The sequence below is a fragment of the Puccinia triticina genome, chromosome 14A, assembly GCF_026914185.1.
Source record: "Puccinia triticina chromosome 14A, complete sequence".
NCBI classification, from domain to species: domain Eukaryota; kingdom Fungi; phylum Basidiomycota; class Pucciniomycetes; order Pucciniales; family Pucciniaceae; genus Puccinia; species Puccinia triticina.
In genome coordinates, this window is record NC_070571.1 from 2,626,872 (window position 1) to 2,644,589 (window position 17,718).

At 46.6% G+C, this 17,718-nt stretch overlaps 1 protein-coding gene across 1 annotated transcript; it reads left to right on the forward strand.

Moving 5' to 3' along the window:
- Positions 1-12,248: 12,248 nt before the first annotated feature.
- Positions 12,249-16,316, forward strand: PtA15_14A252 (uncharacterized protein; the record flags this gene model as incomplete). The annotated part of the gene is made up of 5 exons (XM_053162949.1): positions 12,249-12,261; positions 15,117-15,520; positions 15,604-15,717; positions 15,787-15,886; positions 15,985-16,316. 5 exons carry the CDS (start codon positions 12,249-12,251, stop codon positions 16,314-16,316), a joined length of 963 nt encoding a protein of 320 aa, XP_053026924.1.
- Between the last annotated feature and the right edge of the window lie 1,402 nt (positions 16,317-17,718).

A 17,718-nucleotide genomic window follows, 5' to 3' on the forward strand; every position in this document is an offset into this window, starting at 1 on the left:
CCTAGCTAAAGGACAACAAGCTGGGGGATCTATGACAACAGCAGGAACACTGTGAGCTACACAAACGGCAGGACAAGACTCAGGTGGAGGCACACCTATGACAACAGCAGGAACACTGTGAGCTACACAAACGGCGGGACAAGACTCAGGGCGAGGCACACCTGTGGATGACCGGAGGATGAACGTGAGTGAATTGATGATTGTGAGAAACAAATGAAGAGATGAATGAAACACAATGACACTGATACCAACCTATGATGTCAGCCTTAGAGATACATCAAGTATCCAAAAGACTGCAATAACTTAGTAAATAAGAATAATTATTAAATTATTATTGCAGAATCAGATTCCTCATCATAAATTAAGGGGGGTCACCCACTTAAAGTACCCCTTTATTCCTATTCCTTCATGTACTAATTGTATAAATAAGAATTGGCCCCAGAAAGCGCCCAAAAAATAGTATTACATACATAAATTTAGTAAAACAAACAATGTACATGAAATTAAACTATTGTACATTAATGAGTAATATTACTCGTGTAAAAATACCCCGTGAAAGTATCATGTAGACTTCTACTGAAGCTCTTTCACATGACAATTGGTTATAAACATGTCATGTGACAGAGTCAGGGAAATTAGTCTATTACAATACAATTAAATTACCCACAGCCAAGCCCTTTTCACGGCTACACCCCTGGATACTCCCATAGGGAGAAAAGGACTCAGTGTTCACGCCCACTGAAGTCCCCTCTATAAATAGAGGCCTATTTGGCCCTCAGGAAAAGATCCCCCAGACCATTCACTGCCCATAAACTGTAAGTTTGCCGTAAATATTCTCCTCTGCTACATTTGTAGCCACTTTTCCTTATAAACCATCCCCAGCACGTAAAATCCACTGGATTAAACCCTTCAAATCATCAAAAATCCCTTATTAGCATATTTAAAGCTTTATCCTTATAAGTAGTTGCCGTAAGACCACCGCCTCTGTGAAGCAGCCAATCAGTTTAAGCGCTTACCACCTACTTTTACGCCAAATTAATTCCCTGTAATTAATAATTACATATTATTAATTACATAATTAATTCCTCCTCTGTTACAGAGTGTTAAAACCCTTGTAGTGGCTATATTTGCCACGTAACAAGCTTGGTAATTTAAATTACCAGTGTTTACATCAGCACAGTTATAGTGCTAGGGCCCAAAACCCTTATTTTGACGGGTTTTTAGCCCTAAGCTTCATAAACAGAGCTGTCATATGACAACAGCAGGAAAGCTGTGAGCTACGCAAACAGTGGGAAAAGACTCAGGTGGAGTCACACCTGAGATGAGAAGACAACACGGTAAGACTAGAGATACAGTAAAGAATGAGAGTGGATACTAGAGGCATACCTGTGGATGACCAGAGGATGAACATGAGTGAATTGATGATGGTGAGAAACAAATGAAGAGATGAATAGAGTACAATCTAGCGGAAGAAGGTTGAACCATGTACATCTCAGGAGTGTTTGTAACTATCATCAAATTAGGTTAAGCCTGTTGAAGTGTCAATCTAGCACTGCTTAACACATTGTTGCTTACAAATCCAATCACCATTGGGGCAACAACACACATCATCATAAGCATACATCTACTGTATTCAACTGCAACATAGCAATGTGTACTTAGCTCAATGGTTAGAGCATCACTCATGAATGCGGAGTATGTGAGTTCGACTCTCACAGTACACGAGGTTGTGGGTTATTGAACAAGTGAAAAGAAAGGTCCGAGTGAAGTCCGGTCAGCCATGTGTCTCAATACTAGCCTAGCTGAAGTTCAGCTCTGGTCCTGTCCAAGCTGGTTCCCATCTTTTTCCCTGGCATGGCTCAGCTGATACTCAGCAAGCTGAGCATCAGCTGGCCAGCTGGCCCAGGACTGGGTCAAAGCTGAGCATCAGCTGGGATAGGACTAGAAAAGGGCTGAGCAAGGACTGGTACAAATCTGAGCATCAGCTGTGCCAGGACTAGTACAAAGCTGAGAATCACCTGGGCAAGGACTGGTCAAAAGACTTTATTCCAATTCTGAGAGTTAGCTGTGTGAAAAAGCTGAGTATGAGCTGAGCAAAAAAGTTGAGTATGAGCTGGGTACCAAAGCTGATTATCAGCTGGACAGAACTGAGGATCAGTTTAGCTCATCAAAAACTGAACAGGACCTCCTTGGTAAATTTTGGAAGTTGAGGAGATGGTTGGGAGATTGGGGTAGATAGTGGATAGATATTGGATAGATGGTGGGTAGCTATCTGGAGCTGATGTGATGTCACTTGTCATCAATTGACTATTTTATTTTCCTGGTGCAGGTACTCCTAATGACATGCAGTGCCTGTCTGCACAATCCAATAGGAGGGGAGTGCTGATTGCTTCACTCAAAAATTATTGGAGTGCTGGATGAGGAGCTCCTAAATACACCTAATTATTGGAGTGCTTGATTTCACACTCCAGAAAAATTAGAGTGCACCTGAGGGTACTACACTTTTCCCAGATGGTCCCCATGGTGCACTCCAGTAGTGGGAAAAAAAATCAGTGGAGTGCACAAAACCACACTCCATGAAGAATCAAATGGAGTGCAAAAAGTAGCACTACATCTCATCAATTCTGGAAGTTTTCCACACTCAAATTACCTGGGGCAAAGCTCACATAGCATTGGGGTTCTTTTCATAAAAAGAGGAAAAATCAAGAAAGAAAATGATCTTCAAACTATTTTGAAGCTTTGTAGAGAGCCTGGCTGTTCTTGAGATGGGTTGGTCAGCCTATAGCACTTGAAACCGGGTGGCTAGAATTAGAGGGGGAATGGGTTTGTTGCCATGTGGCATTTTTGCTGTGAATTTTTCTGTGGGAACAATCCTGTATTGATTGTATTTGACCTGGAGACCTTCAATGATTTTAGCAAGAGACTGATCACCACCATTTAGCTTAGAGTATATTGCTGAATTTGCTGTAATAAAATCTCCTTCCTGACTTGGTGCAATCCATTGTCACTGCAAAAAAAAACTGTGTCAACTGTGAGGAGTTGACATGCGGCAACTCTGAGGAAGCTTGTGGTGTTACACCAGTCTTACTCAAGGTTTGACTCAACCCAAGCTTCAATGCACAGTCACTGTGCACCTTGCACAGTGACTGTGCCAACAAAGCCACTTCTGCATTCATGTGGAGTTACAATGGCAGCTTGGCTTGAGTATCCTGCATGTAAACTGCAAGCAGTTGACCAAGTTATTTTTGCAGTGTGTTATTGTAACCTAGAGCTTTGGTGATGCAGGTAAATCCGCAATCTCCATCAGAAGCGGGATTGTAAATTCTTGTGATGTAATGGTGCAAGTTTGCCGCAACGTAAGTGATGTACAGTCACTGGACATATACATTGGTACCCCCAAAATCTCATTCTAGAAGGCCAAGCCACAAACTTGAAGTCATGAGGATTCAAGAATGAGTGTGTAAAATGACTTCAGAAGGATGAATATAACAACATAAAGAGTATTTGGAACATCAAAAAATTTACAAAATTCCTTGCATTAAATGATGATTTTGGAAAATCTTCAATACTATTCCAAAAAAATACGGGTTTACTTTGCGCATGGAGGGAAACTTGTTGCGCACGGAATTTTCCGTTGATTTGACGTCACGTGACTTTGGGCCCCCCTCTGTGCGTGCCACCAGCTGCCCTCAAAGAACTATCCGCACACAGGGGTGCCGTGCGGTGACAGGTGGCCAGGTTGAGACACTCCAGCCATCCGGAGGAAACAATAACCTCAATGACTGGCACAGAATGGTCATTGAGAGACTACATCCCTCTTGATGACCGGAATAGACCAGTCATTGGGCGGTTACATCCCTCCCAATGAACGGAATAGACCGGTCATTGGGAGGTTACATCCCTCCCAATGACCGGAGTAGACCGGTCATTGGGAGGTTACATCCCTCCCAATGACCGGAGTAGACCGGTCATCAAGAGGATACATCTCTCTCAATGAAGAGGATACATCTCTCTCAATGAAGAGGATACATCTCTCTCAATGACCGGCATTCTGGTCATCAAGAGGATACATGTCTCTCAATGACCGACATTACGGTCATCAAGAGAACACATCCCTCTCAATGACCGGCATTCTGGTCATTGATAGAACACATCTCTCTCAATGACCGGCATTCTGGTCATCAAGAGAACACATCCCTCTCAATGACCGGCATTCTGGTCATCGAGAGAACACATCCCTCTCAATGACCGGGATTCTGGTCATCAAGAGAACACATCCCTCTCAATGACTGACATAGACTGGTCATTGAGAGGGATGTGTCACCTCAATGACCAGTACAGACCGGTCATCGAGGGGGATGTGTCTTCTCAATGACCGGTCTATTCCGGTCATCAAGAGGGATGTGGCCTCTCAATAGGGATGGCAATTGGGCGGGTTTGGGCCGCAATATTAGTGGGTGGGACGGGCTGGGTCATTTTTACTGAAATAGCTGCCCAATCCAAGCCTGTTTATTAGTTGGGTCACCTGTGGGCCCCAGCCAGAAATGATATAATAAAAAAAATCTTGTATTTTGGTAGGGGGAAGGGTCGATGCAGTGGTTTCTACACCATATGCATCACAGTAATTTACAAAGGAATTGATAAAAAGGAAATATAGGCAGTTGAGTTACTTTGCCGCAACTTGCTTTGCAGCTAGCTTCCTGGCCTTGATCCAGTCTTGGGTGCAGATTAAAGCCTCAACTGATTCCTCTTTCAGGCGCATTCAATAGTTGTCAAGGACCCGCCCACCTGTAGAGAATGCCAATTCAGAAGCAACCAAGGTAGTTGGGATCATCCAAGGCTTAGATATTTCTTCGTTTCTTTCCAGGTTGGTACTAGGAGGAACCTCAATGTTGTCCTTGTTCTGAGAGGTTTGCCGCGCTATAGTTGGAGTCTCCGTGGTTGTTGGCGGTTGCACGAAGTCAGATATCTGGCCAATTGGACTGACTTGCTAGTATATACAATATCTGCTCCAGGGGATCCCGGTGGGCGGGGATACGGGGGGCGCCCATTGGGCTACCCGGACCCACCCAATTTCTGCTGCAGGTCTGGCAACACTGGGTTGCTACGCTAACCATAGCGGTTAGCGTAGCGTAGCGCAGCGCAAATGCGCTATTTTTTAGCGTAGCGTTAGCGCAATTGCACGCATATGCGCTAACGCTACGCGCACGCGGTGCGCAGCTATTTTAGCTGATAGCGTAGCGTTAGCGCAGATGCGCGCAATTGCGCTAACGCTACACATGCAGGGCGCAAAAGAGCGCGCGCTACGCTGCGCTACAGCGCTTCTAGCGGGAAAAAAGGGCTTTTTTCCGCTAAAAGCGCTGTAGCGCAGCGCAGCATAGCGTAGCGACTGTAGCGGCGCGCTAACGCTAACAAAGAATTGGCGTGCTGTTAGCGCCGCTGAAAATTAGCGCAGCGTAGCGGCGCTAACAGCGCGCTAACGCTATGCAAAATAGATGGGCGCTTTTTGCCGCTACGCTAACGCGTAGCGTAGCGTAGCGACCCAATGTTGGGTCTGGCGGGCCGGGTCAACTTTTGAATATTCCCCAAAATGCTGGCCCACGCCTGGCCGGGTTTGGGCCGCCCATTGGCAGGCCCCCCCAATTGCCATCCCTACCTCTTGATGACGGTCTATTCCGGTCATCAAAGGGGATGTGTCCTCTCAATGACCGGAATGCCGGTCATTGAGAGAGATGTATCCTCTTGATGACCGGTCTACTCCGGTTATTGGGAGGGATGTAACCTCCCAATGACCGGTCTATTCCGGTCATCGAGAGGGTTGTAGCCTCCTGATGACCGGTATGTACCAGTCATTGAGAGGGATGTAGCCTCCCAATGACCGGTCTATACCGGTCATTGAGAGAGATGTGATATACCCTCTCAATGGGATTGTTTCCTCTGGGTGGCCGGAGTGCCTCACCCTGGCCACCTGTCACCGCACAGCACCCCCGTGTGCGGATAGTTCTTTGAGGGCAGCTGGTGGCGCGCACGGAGGGGGGCTCAACGTCACGTGATGTCAAGTCAACAGAAATTCCCATGTGCAACAAGTTTCCCTCTGTGCGCAAAGTAAACCCAAAAAAATAATGAAAAATCAGAATCAATAGACTGAAATGTGTAAATAATGATGATGAATGAAGAAAATGAAGTCCAAAATTCATTCTGGAATTTTATGGGCAGTGAAAACACATCAAACACTGGTTTTTGTTGCATGCAGTGCAGTTTTGTACTTTTTGGTGTGTTTTCACTGCCCACAAAATTCCAGAATGAATTTTGGACTTCATTTTTTTCATTCATTATCATTCTTTACACATGTCATTCTATTGATTCTGATCGTTCATTTTTTTTTGGAATGGTATTGAAGATTTTCCAAAATCATTATTTAATGCAAGAAATATTGTAAATTTTTTGATGTTCCAAATACTTTTTATTTTGTTATATTCATTCTTCTGAAGTAATTTCACACACTCATTCTTGAATCCCCATGACTTCAAGTTTGTGGGTTGGCCTTCTGGAATGAGCTTTTGGGGGTACCAATTTTTCTGTCCAGTGACTGTATCCAAGTTTATTAAATTCACAAAAACATAGCAAAAAAGATCTAAGTTTTGGTGTGCAGCCTAAATTGGCTACTTTTGAATAGATTACCCCCGAACACTAGGTGCCACGGGTAGACTCTCCATCTTGTGACAGTGCAACAAGAAAAAAAGAGTCAGCATTTTGTTGTCTCAAGCAGGGGCCTAATCAAGCAAAGTAGGGGGCCTGCAGGGAGGGGCCAGGACAGAACCGGAGCCCCTGGGCCAAGGGAACATTGCCCATCCCACCCTCCCTTTATATACCTGTTGACCAAAGCCTGAAATTGGTCTGTACATGGCTGATCTTTGTCTCCACCACCGCCCCGTTGGCCACCTAACCCACGCCGCTAGCGCCTCCGTTGCTCACCTCCACCATGCTGGCAACCATCACTTGACCCGCGCGCCACAGTTGAACCATATCACACTGCCTCGCCAAACACCCCACCCACCACGCCACATCAGCTCCAGTTGATCGGTACATACTTATGTTGCTCCTGAGACCAAAATATTGTGCACCAAGGCTGGCGGCGGGGAAGGTGACAACCACTGGGCAATTTTAGTTTGGCTTTTCTCACCTGCCCTAGGAGGTGTTGCCCAAATTCCCGATGCAAGAGCACATGTTGAAGTTTCACTTGAGGACTGAGGGATTGAGAGGCGAGGAGGAGGGGTTGAAAGAGGAGCTTTGCTGAAGGTTGGTGGCTCAGGTGGGGCTAGAGTTGTTTTGGCTCAGACTCAATGCTGTTATTTCATACTCGAGGAGCGGACACGTATACACAACTAGAGAGCCCCCTGCACAAGATCCAGAGGGGGCCTAACAGCATGTAACATACAAGACAAACTAAACTAACATCTGTAAGAAGTCAGTGACAGGGACAGAACAGGAACTGGGACAGAGGACAGGAACAGGAACAGGGAACGGGTACTGGGACTGGGACAGGAACAGGGAACGGGTACTGGGACTGAGACAGGAACAGGGAACTGGAACAGGTACTGGAACAGGAACAGGAACAGGAACAGGAACAGGAACAGGGAAGATAGAACGTGAGCGGACTGAAAAGCTCAGATTCTGACAGCACATACTATTTACATCCATATCAACAAGTTGCCTGTACCTTTGCCCTGTGGGCTGGCGAGCTTTGCCTCCGTGTGAGAGACCCAAAAGGGCAGGCCTGCAGGGTCTCTGTCTCATGGCATCGGCAGGGATGCACGCTGGTACAATATACACCATCTCGATTTTCTCACCCCCGACGCCAGCACTTCTTTGTTGTTACCTAGGGACCATGCTTGTAGCCCTCTCAGGACTTCTTCCTCGGCTCAATACCCGGCCTTGCCCAGGACTTTGCTGACATTGCCAACACCCATGCCGAGTATGCCTACATCCCCAGACTGGTCCGCAAGACCAGTTCAACCAGATCCTTGCCCAGCAGCACCATCCCAAACGCCCCCCCCCCCCCCCCCCCCCTCCCCCCGACTTGGCTGACCGCTTGCCAACTTGCTTTGACAACCTTAGTTACTCGACTAACCAGTACTGCTACTGATCCCCGGGAGGGCCAGTATCTGATGGGCCTCGATCCGTCTGGATATGAAAGGTCAGCTGTCTTGCATAGAGTCCAGAGGCGGTAGGTGTTTCTCTTAAAGTTGATGGGTATTTTTTTTAGCAGGCCCAGCCCAGGTCTACCAAGCAATTCAAACAAGGGCGAGTTTAACACACAATTCCAGTCCCCTTTTCCAAGCTCTCACTCAAACTTGTCAGACGATCTGGCATTCCAAGGCCAAGGAGGCGAGAGAGCAACTCTTCAGCCCTTCTTTGCAGCGGGAGGAGCCTCGATACACTCGAGCCGTCGCCCGCAAAGATTGAGGTCTCCCAGCTTTTTTCCAGCCCAAGCACCTCGAGCGAGGCCTCCAGTTGCGGCGGCCTCTCGCGGCGCATCAACACCGCCAAAGCCAGCCCCAAGATCAAGGAATAAATCACAGCAGCAGAGCCGCTGCTTCTGCTACCGGCGACGACGAGAGGCTGGCCAAGATCAGTTTCAGCGACGACAGGAGCAACCAACCCAGCTTGATCAGCGGGACGTGCAAGCGCTCCAAGCAGCTTATCTACGCTGCCGCAGACCAGAACGGGGACGGGGCCGAAGAGCATGGCCCGGCGAGGCCCAGAAGCGCGATCCAGTATCTGAGCTGCTAAACCACCGTGCGTCTCCTCTCTCTCTTCTCTTCAACAGCAAGCCTGAGCTCACCAAGATGTGGGTTTGGTTTCCGACGGACGGGCTAACGGACAGACGCAGGAAACGCCGCTCTGGAGACGCAATGCCAATGGCCGGCCGCTCTGTAACGCCTGCGGCCTCTTTTTCAACTTGCAAGGCACGCCCCGGCCCGCGGCCTTCAGCACAGGTACATACACACCTTCTATTTTTGTGTTGATTTATCACGAGAGATGTTGATTGGATGGTTGGTTGGGTTTGTAGGCTTTATCAAGCGCCGCAACCGCGGGAAGAACATGGACAAGCCCACCGCTTCCGTGTCCACTTTGTCCAAGCTCTCCCCGCCAAACTCACCACAAAAGGCCGTGTTTGCCCTGAATCGCGCCTCGCCTTTCTGGTGGCGCCTATAGGCGTGGGGGTGGGCTTGGTGTGGTCTTTGAGTGGGTGGTCTTTGTGGGCTTGGGAAGTGACTGGGGACAGTGGATGGGGGACCCATATTGAAGTGTGTTTTTTGAAAATCTCCAGCCACAGGTACACTGAAAGCTTTGTTGAATATTGCTGGATACTGTGAGATTTTGAGATGGTGGAATGAAAAGCTTGCTCAGCAGTTGTGGTTTGGATTTTGGTGATGGGAAGGCACCAGGATTTATCAAGTGTACTGTTTCTAGGATTCCTTTCTAATCTTGTGAGCCTGAGTCTCTATAGTGACAGCAGGACACAAGAAATGGGGGGCAATAGTTGGATTTCTTGGGATAAAGAAAATAAAACTATAAGAGAGAGAGAGAAAGAGAAAAGAGAAAACAGAGCAGGATCAAGATGAAGAAAAGTACTAGGTTGTTCTAGTGGGAATGCACGTCCACTGGCAATGCTACTCTTCAGAAGAGTGCTGCTAATCTGTGCTAAGAAGTGCTACAGCTTTCTCTCAGGAGGGTATCTGGATTAGATAAGTTTAATCCAGCCACAATTTTTTAGCTTCCTTCTGGATAGTCAAGGTTCTTAAAGGGAAACCTGAGGGACAGCCCTGAACCTAGATTTTGAGGCAAAGGCCAAATGATAATAAGGGACAGCCCTGTGATCAAGATAGAGGCAAAGGCCAGTAGATTTGGAGGGACAGCCCTGTGATCAGGAAGAAGACAAAACCAGCAAAAAAGAGAAGATCAAGCAAGACACAGAGTTGTACCTCTGAGATAAACAAGGTTCAGTGAAAGAGGTTACTTACTGTCAATATCCTAGGCGCCTGTGACGGTAGGTATACTGGGAGTGTTGTAAACTCTTTGGAGGTGATCCTGGGGTTATCTGGGTGGTGGTTCTGGTGTGCTGAAGTCTGTGGATCCGCCTCAGGCAAGGGGGATCCTGACTACAAAAATTTTCACAGTTTGCTTATGTAATTTACATATGTAAATGTGGTTTGGCGCGCCTGGTAGCGCTGACACGTCACAACTGCGCATGCGCGCCACAACTCAATAACTCAGGGAAGGAGTATAGTTACAAAGAGTTGGTAAGTTGTAACTAGGGTTAAAATTACGTGAGGAAACAGAATATGAAGTCAAAACAAGGTTATCTCTTAAGATGAAAAGGATATAAAGTAATTTATATGTAACAAAGGTAGAACAGGCAGCTTTTAGGTCAGCTGTGATGACTCTAAGGCTGACAAATCTCAACACTTCAACTCCCAGTTCCAGGCACTGACACTGCCTTACTCAAACCAGAAATACTTGCTATGCCTGTGCAAATTGAGATGGAAAAAACTCATCAGTGCTGGGAAAAGATAAGTAAATTGAATGAAGTCATCCGGGTCACAGGGGTTTATTTATAATTTTATTTATCTATACTTTAACACAACCTGGATTTTTATGGATGCATTTCATATCTAAAATGTTCTTTTCAGAGGACATTTACTGGCCTGTGTAGAAGAATGGGGAGAGAGTCCGATGCTAGAGATGTCCCTGAAACTGTAAATTTGCAGCAGCAAAGCCGCCTTGGCCTCTAGTATTGACTAAATACAAAATACAAAAGATTTGTGATTTCAGGTTTCTTGTTAGTCTATGGTATGAGAGAAAACAAAATACCTTGGAATCAACTTCACATTCTTGTTTGCCTTTGCTTTTATCTTCATTTTCTGATCCACTCTTGCCCAATCCTGAAGTTCTATTTTCCTCATATTTGGATTGATTGCCATCAGAATGTTTATCTTCAAAGTTGCTTTTTTGAGCTTCTGAGGCCCCAATTATAAACACTATTTTGAGATTATTTTGAAAATGTTTTGAAATCAAAACCAACTTCGTTTTGACTTCTTTTCATTTCAAAATATCTCAAAACTCTTCAAACGCACCCGGGAGGGGTGTTTGAGGTTTCAGAAATCCAACATGTGAGGAATTGAACTTTTGAAATGGCAGTACACCTGTATGGTTGCCAGGCCACTACTCCCCATTCAATTTCTGTACTGGGTTGGCGGAGGTTGCAAATGGGTACATGTATACCACCAATTCTTGGACCGGCATGTCCGACAACTCCTCTAGCCAACCTCGTTCTGGGATATGGTGGTCCAACAAGATGTCGGACTTGCCTGTCCGAGCAGATGGGCCAATTGGTGATGGCCATGTCCAAGAACTGCTCAGACAGGCCGCTCCAAGGACTTGTTGGACCTACCGGTCCAAACTGGTGCCAATACATAGTTTGACCTGCTTGCCGAGGTCTTTGGCAAGCAAGGAACATTGTACTCACACAAGGGAACCTCCTGGGCCAGCGGAGCATCCGGTTCAAGCTCCGGTCCTGGAGCTGTATTTCAGCTGTCCTGGCCTGTGTCACAGATATCTTGCTCCTGCCTACCCACTCCGGCAGGCTACTCGGTCAGGGATGCACAAATGTTTATATGTGCACCCTGTTGTTTGAAGCTTGCCCAAGAGATTTTTGAAATCAAAAATCTCTCATTTTGTTTTTGTTTTTGTTTCAAAATTGTTTTTGAATACTTTCAAAATAAAACTCAAATATTTGTTTATAAATGGGGCCTGAATCAATTGCCAAATTTCTTTTTTTGGCTTTGGAGTTGTTCTTTTCACCATTGTTTCTTTTAATTCTCTTTGATTGTTTTTTTGGACCCTTGAGGGCCCTCTTCCTGGCCAATTGATCTTTTTTCAGCTTTGCCTTGACAATCTCAAACGCTGAGGCATTTTGTTTGCTTCAGCAACAGCCCCCCTTTACATTTTGTTTTCACTTTGGGTGATTGAATTGGTGCTGCAACATGGGTTCCAGCTGCAATCTGATTGGTTTCCTCAAGAATATTAGCCAATTTTGCAGATTTTCTTGAGAAGGAGATACAGTTAGCTTCTTGATCTGTTCATCCTAGTCAAAGGTCTCCAATTTGGCTGTCTGCAAATGGAAAAAAAAAAGTTGATGAATCAGAAATTCAAATTGACTGCCTTGTTGGAGACAAAAATATATGATCTTCAATAGTTCCACAAGATTATAAAAACCGGGGATGTCAGCCTGAGAGTCAACACAGTTGACCTAAAACTGCCTTTTATATCCATTTTATACCTAAATGTGCTCACATCTTTTTAACCTTAAGACATAAGGTTGTTTTGACTTCAGATTCTGTTTTCTCATGCAATTCTAACCCTAGTTACAACTTATCATTTCTTTGTAACCCTACTCTTTCCCTAAGTTCTTTTGTCAGCCTTAGAGTCTGTTCCTCCAATTGGGTCCCGCGACTCAATGAATTACAATTGAGTCCCGCGACTCAATGAATTACAATAGAGTCCCGCGACTCAACGAATTACAATTGAGTCCCGCGACTCAATGAGAGTTATGGCGCGCATGCACAGTTGTGATGTGAGTCCCGCGACTCAATGAATTACAATTGAGTCCCGCGACTCAATGAGAGCTATGGCGCGCATGCGCAGCTGTGATGTGGCAGTGCTACCAGGCGCGCCAACCACTTGTACATGGGTAATTATGTAAGCCAACTGTGAAAATTTTTGAAGTCAGGATCTCCCTTGCCTGAGGAGGATCAACAGACTTCAGACACCCAGAACCACACCCCCAGATAGCCCAGGATCACCACCAAAGAGGATACCACGCTCCCAGTATACCTACCTTCACAGGCGCCTAGGATATTGACAGTAAGTATCACTCTTTCACTGAACCTTGACTATCTCAGAGGTAGAACTCTGTGTCTCTTGATTGCTCTCTCCTTCTGCTTGCTTCTGCCCAATCTTTGATCACAGGTCTGCACCTATCTTGAAATCATCAACCAAAGGATTCTGCTGCATCATATCCTTCTTTTTCTGTGGTTTTTGTAAGAAACAAACCACATAGGTTTCCCTTTAAAGAACCTTGACTATCCAGAAGGAAGCTAAAAAATTGTGGCTGGATTAAACTTGTCTAATCCAGAAGCCCTCCACGTTTCTTTGGTGAGAGGAGGGTGTTGCACTCTCTAGCACAGCTTGGCAGCACTCTTCTAAAGAGGTAGCATTGCTAGTGGACGTGCATTCCCACCAGAATAATCTTGAACATCTGCTTAATCTGGAATCTGCTCAGTCTCTTTCTCTCTTTCTCTCTCTCTCTTGTATTTGTATTTTCTTTATCCAAAGAAATCCAAATATTGCCCCCCATTTTCTTGTGTCCTGTTGTCACTATAGAGACTCAGGCTCACAGGGGATACCAATTGAAATCAAAAGTGTTTTTGAACACAGTTCAGTTGGATCAAGCTTCCCAATTTTTTCATACTGAATGAGATCATTTGTATTTGTTCAGTAAATTTTTGGGTCAAATAAGCCTTGCTTTGTGCCAGTGGGAAGGTTAGCTGACTGATGTTGCCCTCAAGTGGGCAAACAAATTTTTTCAGTCAGTTTCAGGTTAAAGTGACCTGAAATTAGCAGGAGACCGCCCTAGCCTGAAGCTAGATTTCAGGTTAAGGCTCACTAAATTTAGCTGACCTCAGCATGAAATCAAACCTGAGGTTGTTGACCCCGTGTTCCAATGAAATTTCTGGTTGGGTTAATTTGCCCAAAATCTAAGTTTGTTAAAGACAGACAATCACAGAAACAAACTTCAAGGGTTTCCCCTACAATTTAATCAAAAAAAAAGAAATAAAATCACACCCAACCCAAAGCCCAATCTCTACTAGAGAGATTGCAAGCATTGGGCAGATGACCCCCAGCGCGCCGCATTTAAGGCAATTGCAAAGGGGGGTCATCAAAAATTAACCCTCAAACTGTGCACGCGCAACAGCGGAGGGGGTTGAGTCGACTCTCTGGCTGGAATTGCAGCGCAGCGAGTTGACTGGCGCTTTGTACCTGCCAGAGGTACCCCTACTTATAGGCACATTCTCTGATGTTAATCTGACCGCATCCCAACCGTTCCCACCACAACCACAACACATCCTGCCTCTCCACGCCTCACATCAATCTTGGTCAACACCATCGTAGGGCCTGCTACGCCCCTCACAACGATTGCCCAAGCTCACACATCACCATGCCGCATATCCAAGGTCATGCTACAGCCCGACTCTTTCAATCAATCTATCCCCACGACCCGAAAATCGTGGCCGGGAACCCCGCTCCAAGCCCCTCCGACGACCCACACTTGCCCCTCCGCAGGTCCCGCCCCCATAGACCACTGGCAAGCGTTGACGGCGATCGACAGACGACGACCATCTCCGCCGTCCCCGTATTTTGAAGCTGGGAACTTTATTCCTTTGCCTCCAACACCTCCACCGCTTCATTTTCATCTGTCAACAAATAATTCCGTCAGCAAGATGAATATGCAAAGTGACTGTCAACACCGAGTTTCATTTTACTTCGCCCGCACCCCAAAGTCCAAGTTTGACTCTGGACCATTGTATTGCTTTACACCACCGAACACCAAGCCCTTAATCACCTTTCGAGAACACGTCCTAGAATTGCAGTTTGGATCCGATTCAGAAATTTGTCTAGGTTCAGAAGACTCAGGAGGAGCAAGGTTCAGACACAAGTGGAGGTATAGCCCGACTCTCAACCCATTTCCTTTCCGACATTTATCTCTCATTGTTTATTCTTTATTAACCATTGTTTCTACTTAGGCTTGTTTTGTCTGTGTCCATTTCATTCCTGTTAAAATCTTCCTTGAGAATCTATTCGAGTTATAGTTAGGCCCCAAACTATAAGAAGGTACTTGGTTTCACTCATTCAATCATGTTTTCCTTCTCTATTCTCACTATTCTTGATTTTCTTCCCTTTTTATCTCAGTGTCATACTACTACTAGCTTTTAAATAGTGTGCTGCAATAAAGTGAAAGATCTCAAATTCCTACATCATCGACTCCTCAGCCTTCCCCCCTTGCACCGGCCCCGTCATTTTCCACCCTGGCCGCAACCCTGACCTCTCCGTGCCTCCCTACAACCTCTCCGACCACATCCTGGGCCCCGCTCGTCGGCTGGATAGTCATGGCCCCACCCTCAACCAGAACGTACGGATTGACCAGGCCATCAACGAGCTTGCGAAGCGCTTCCAGCCCGTATGGATCACCCAATCCCCGCTCAGCTGCCGGCTCTCGCCCAAAACCAAGGCGCTTATTTGGATGCGGTTCCTGGACGGAGCCGGCAGGACGAAAGGCGCGCTCATGGTGATGATTGCGCTGAATCTGCATTTGTCGCAGCAGGTGCTGCCGGTGATCACCAATGCGATCCTGACCTTGCTGCGATACCTGGGGGCCAACAACGTGTATGTGTCGGTGTGTACACCCCGGAAGGACTGGCCCATCTGGGCGCGGTGCTGAGCGGACTGGGCGTGCAACACCACATGCGGTGCGCCAAGGAGGAGACAATCTGGATGGGTGTGGACCGGATCAAGCTGCTCTCGGAGTACCACAACCAGGCGCTGTTGGCCTTTGACAATGCTGACCGGGCCCTTGACGGGCTCTCCAACCTGGTCTTCATCAACAATGTCTTCCTCTGTGCCCAGGAAATCCTTGAGCTGCTCTGGTAACGTCGCTTCCAGGGGGCGGACTCAGCGTGCGGGACCGACTGGTGGGAGGCCAAGACGCTACGGGAACAGTACGGCTTGCAGACCCCTCACCGCCCGACGACGCCCGCTCGCAGTCGGTGGTCTTCTACGACTCGTGGGTCACCCGCTCGTTGACAGGCAAGACGCTGCGCCCTTGGCTGCAGATCCTGACGGAGTACAAGGACGGCTAAGCGGCAATCTTTGGGGCCAAGGAGTCGAAGGTCTTCCAGGCCCGCTTCCACAACGTACTCCCCGTGCCCGTGTATTTGTGCTGGAACGACATTGTCGCCCTGGCCCCAGCGCCCTTCCGGGGCCCAGAGGGACTCACCTTCCGCGCCGCCGACCGCCTCACTAACAAGTGTCCGTCCTCCGAGTGCCAGCTCTTTGCAAAAGACTTCTCATTAGGCTTCAATAAATGCCTCCTCATCCCTAATGTTGCCGTCACCTACACCCGCATCATCTACTATGCTGGCGGCGTTGTCCGCGGCTCCAATTGCGACAACCCTCTCAGTAGAACTCGATAGACCCCACTGTGTTTGTCCCTCCTTCATTTTGTTTTTTGATCTTTTGCCCGTACTCGCTGACTCTTCCCTTCAAAATACAGGTGCAATGGCCCTGGACTTATGTATAACCCCAATCCCCTTTCCTGATCCGCTCAACCCATCTACAGGAAATATTTGTGTTTCTTGCCATGAGCACCCCACTTGTCTGTTCAAAGATCTACATTTACCAACATTTTTCAGATTGAAAAAAATAACTTGAAAGAAAGCTTATGGATTTGAAAAATAAAATTCTGTTGAGCAGCCTGGGGACACCCTTTTTATTTCTTTCACTGCACACATCCTTCCACCAGGACCTATCAGCCCTGCAGCATAGTCAAATTAGTGGTATGTGGCTGAAATTTCTACCAAATCACATGCTGAATTGAGGAATTGGAGGCAGTGAAATGAGAGCCATCAATGCATCTCTGAGTAAATTGTACAGTTATTTCAAGCTAAACCTTGGAAGGACAGCGGCAAAGCCGCCTTGGCCTCTAGTTGTCAACTTAAACCAACAAATATGAATGCTCTGAGACAATCCTTGATCACAAATAGGGGGTATCAAATATGACCAAATCCACCATTATGTAATTGACTGGTTTGAAAAACCCATCATTTTTAAAACACGCTGGTCCTTCTTCTACCCCATTTTATGATCCATTGGTGAACAATTTCATTTTTGGCTAGTTGACTGGTTTCTAATTGTGGATTTCTCATATTTGATACCCCCTAATGAAAATATATTACCAAGGAGGGCATGAAACACTTAGGAATGTTGACAAGGTTTTTAACGGTATCCTGTCCAATTGTCATATGAACATGGTTATAAGGATGATAATTGGGCCGGGTGTCCATTGGCCCGCCCAAACCCGGCAGGGTTTGGGCTGGGCGCGGACACACTTTTCTTAGGATTATCAGACTTTGGCCCGGCCCACTACTGCTATCAAACGGCGCGGGCCAGCGCGGGCTGCCCAGCGGGGGCCCGCGGGCTTACCCGATTGGACCCAAATGTGCCCCAGGTACCTACCCAAGCACATAAACTCCAACTTGTCCGCTTTCCCACTCTCTTGATGTGAAAAATAGTCATTGCTTGGACTTGATTGCAATCTTCATGTTGCTTGTTCAACTATTTTCCTTTGGTTTTCACATCACACTCTTCATGGGTAGGTTTTGGTTGGATATTCTACTATAGAAATGTAGATATGACACATGATATCAATCAGAACCAAAATTTTAGCTTAGAAAGTGGTGTTGAAAGCTTGATGCTTGAAATGAGCGACTGGGCTTGTAGTAACTAGCACATGCATAAAAGAACCCCAATTGGTACCGGTGTTTCTCTTTCATGCAGTACACTTCAGCATATCAGCAATTTTTGAAAAACCCTATC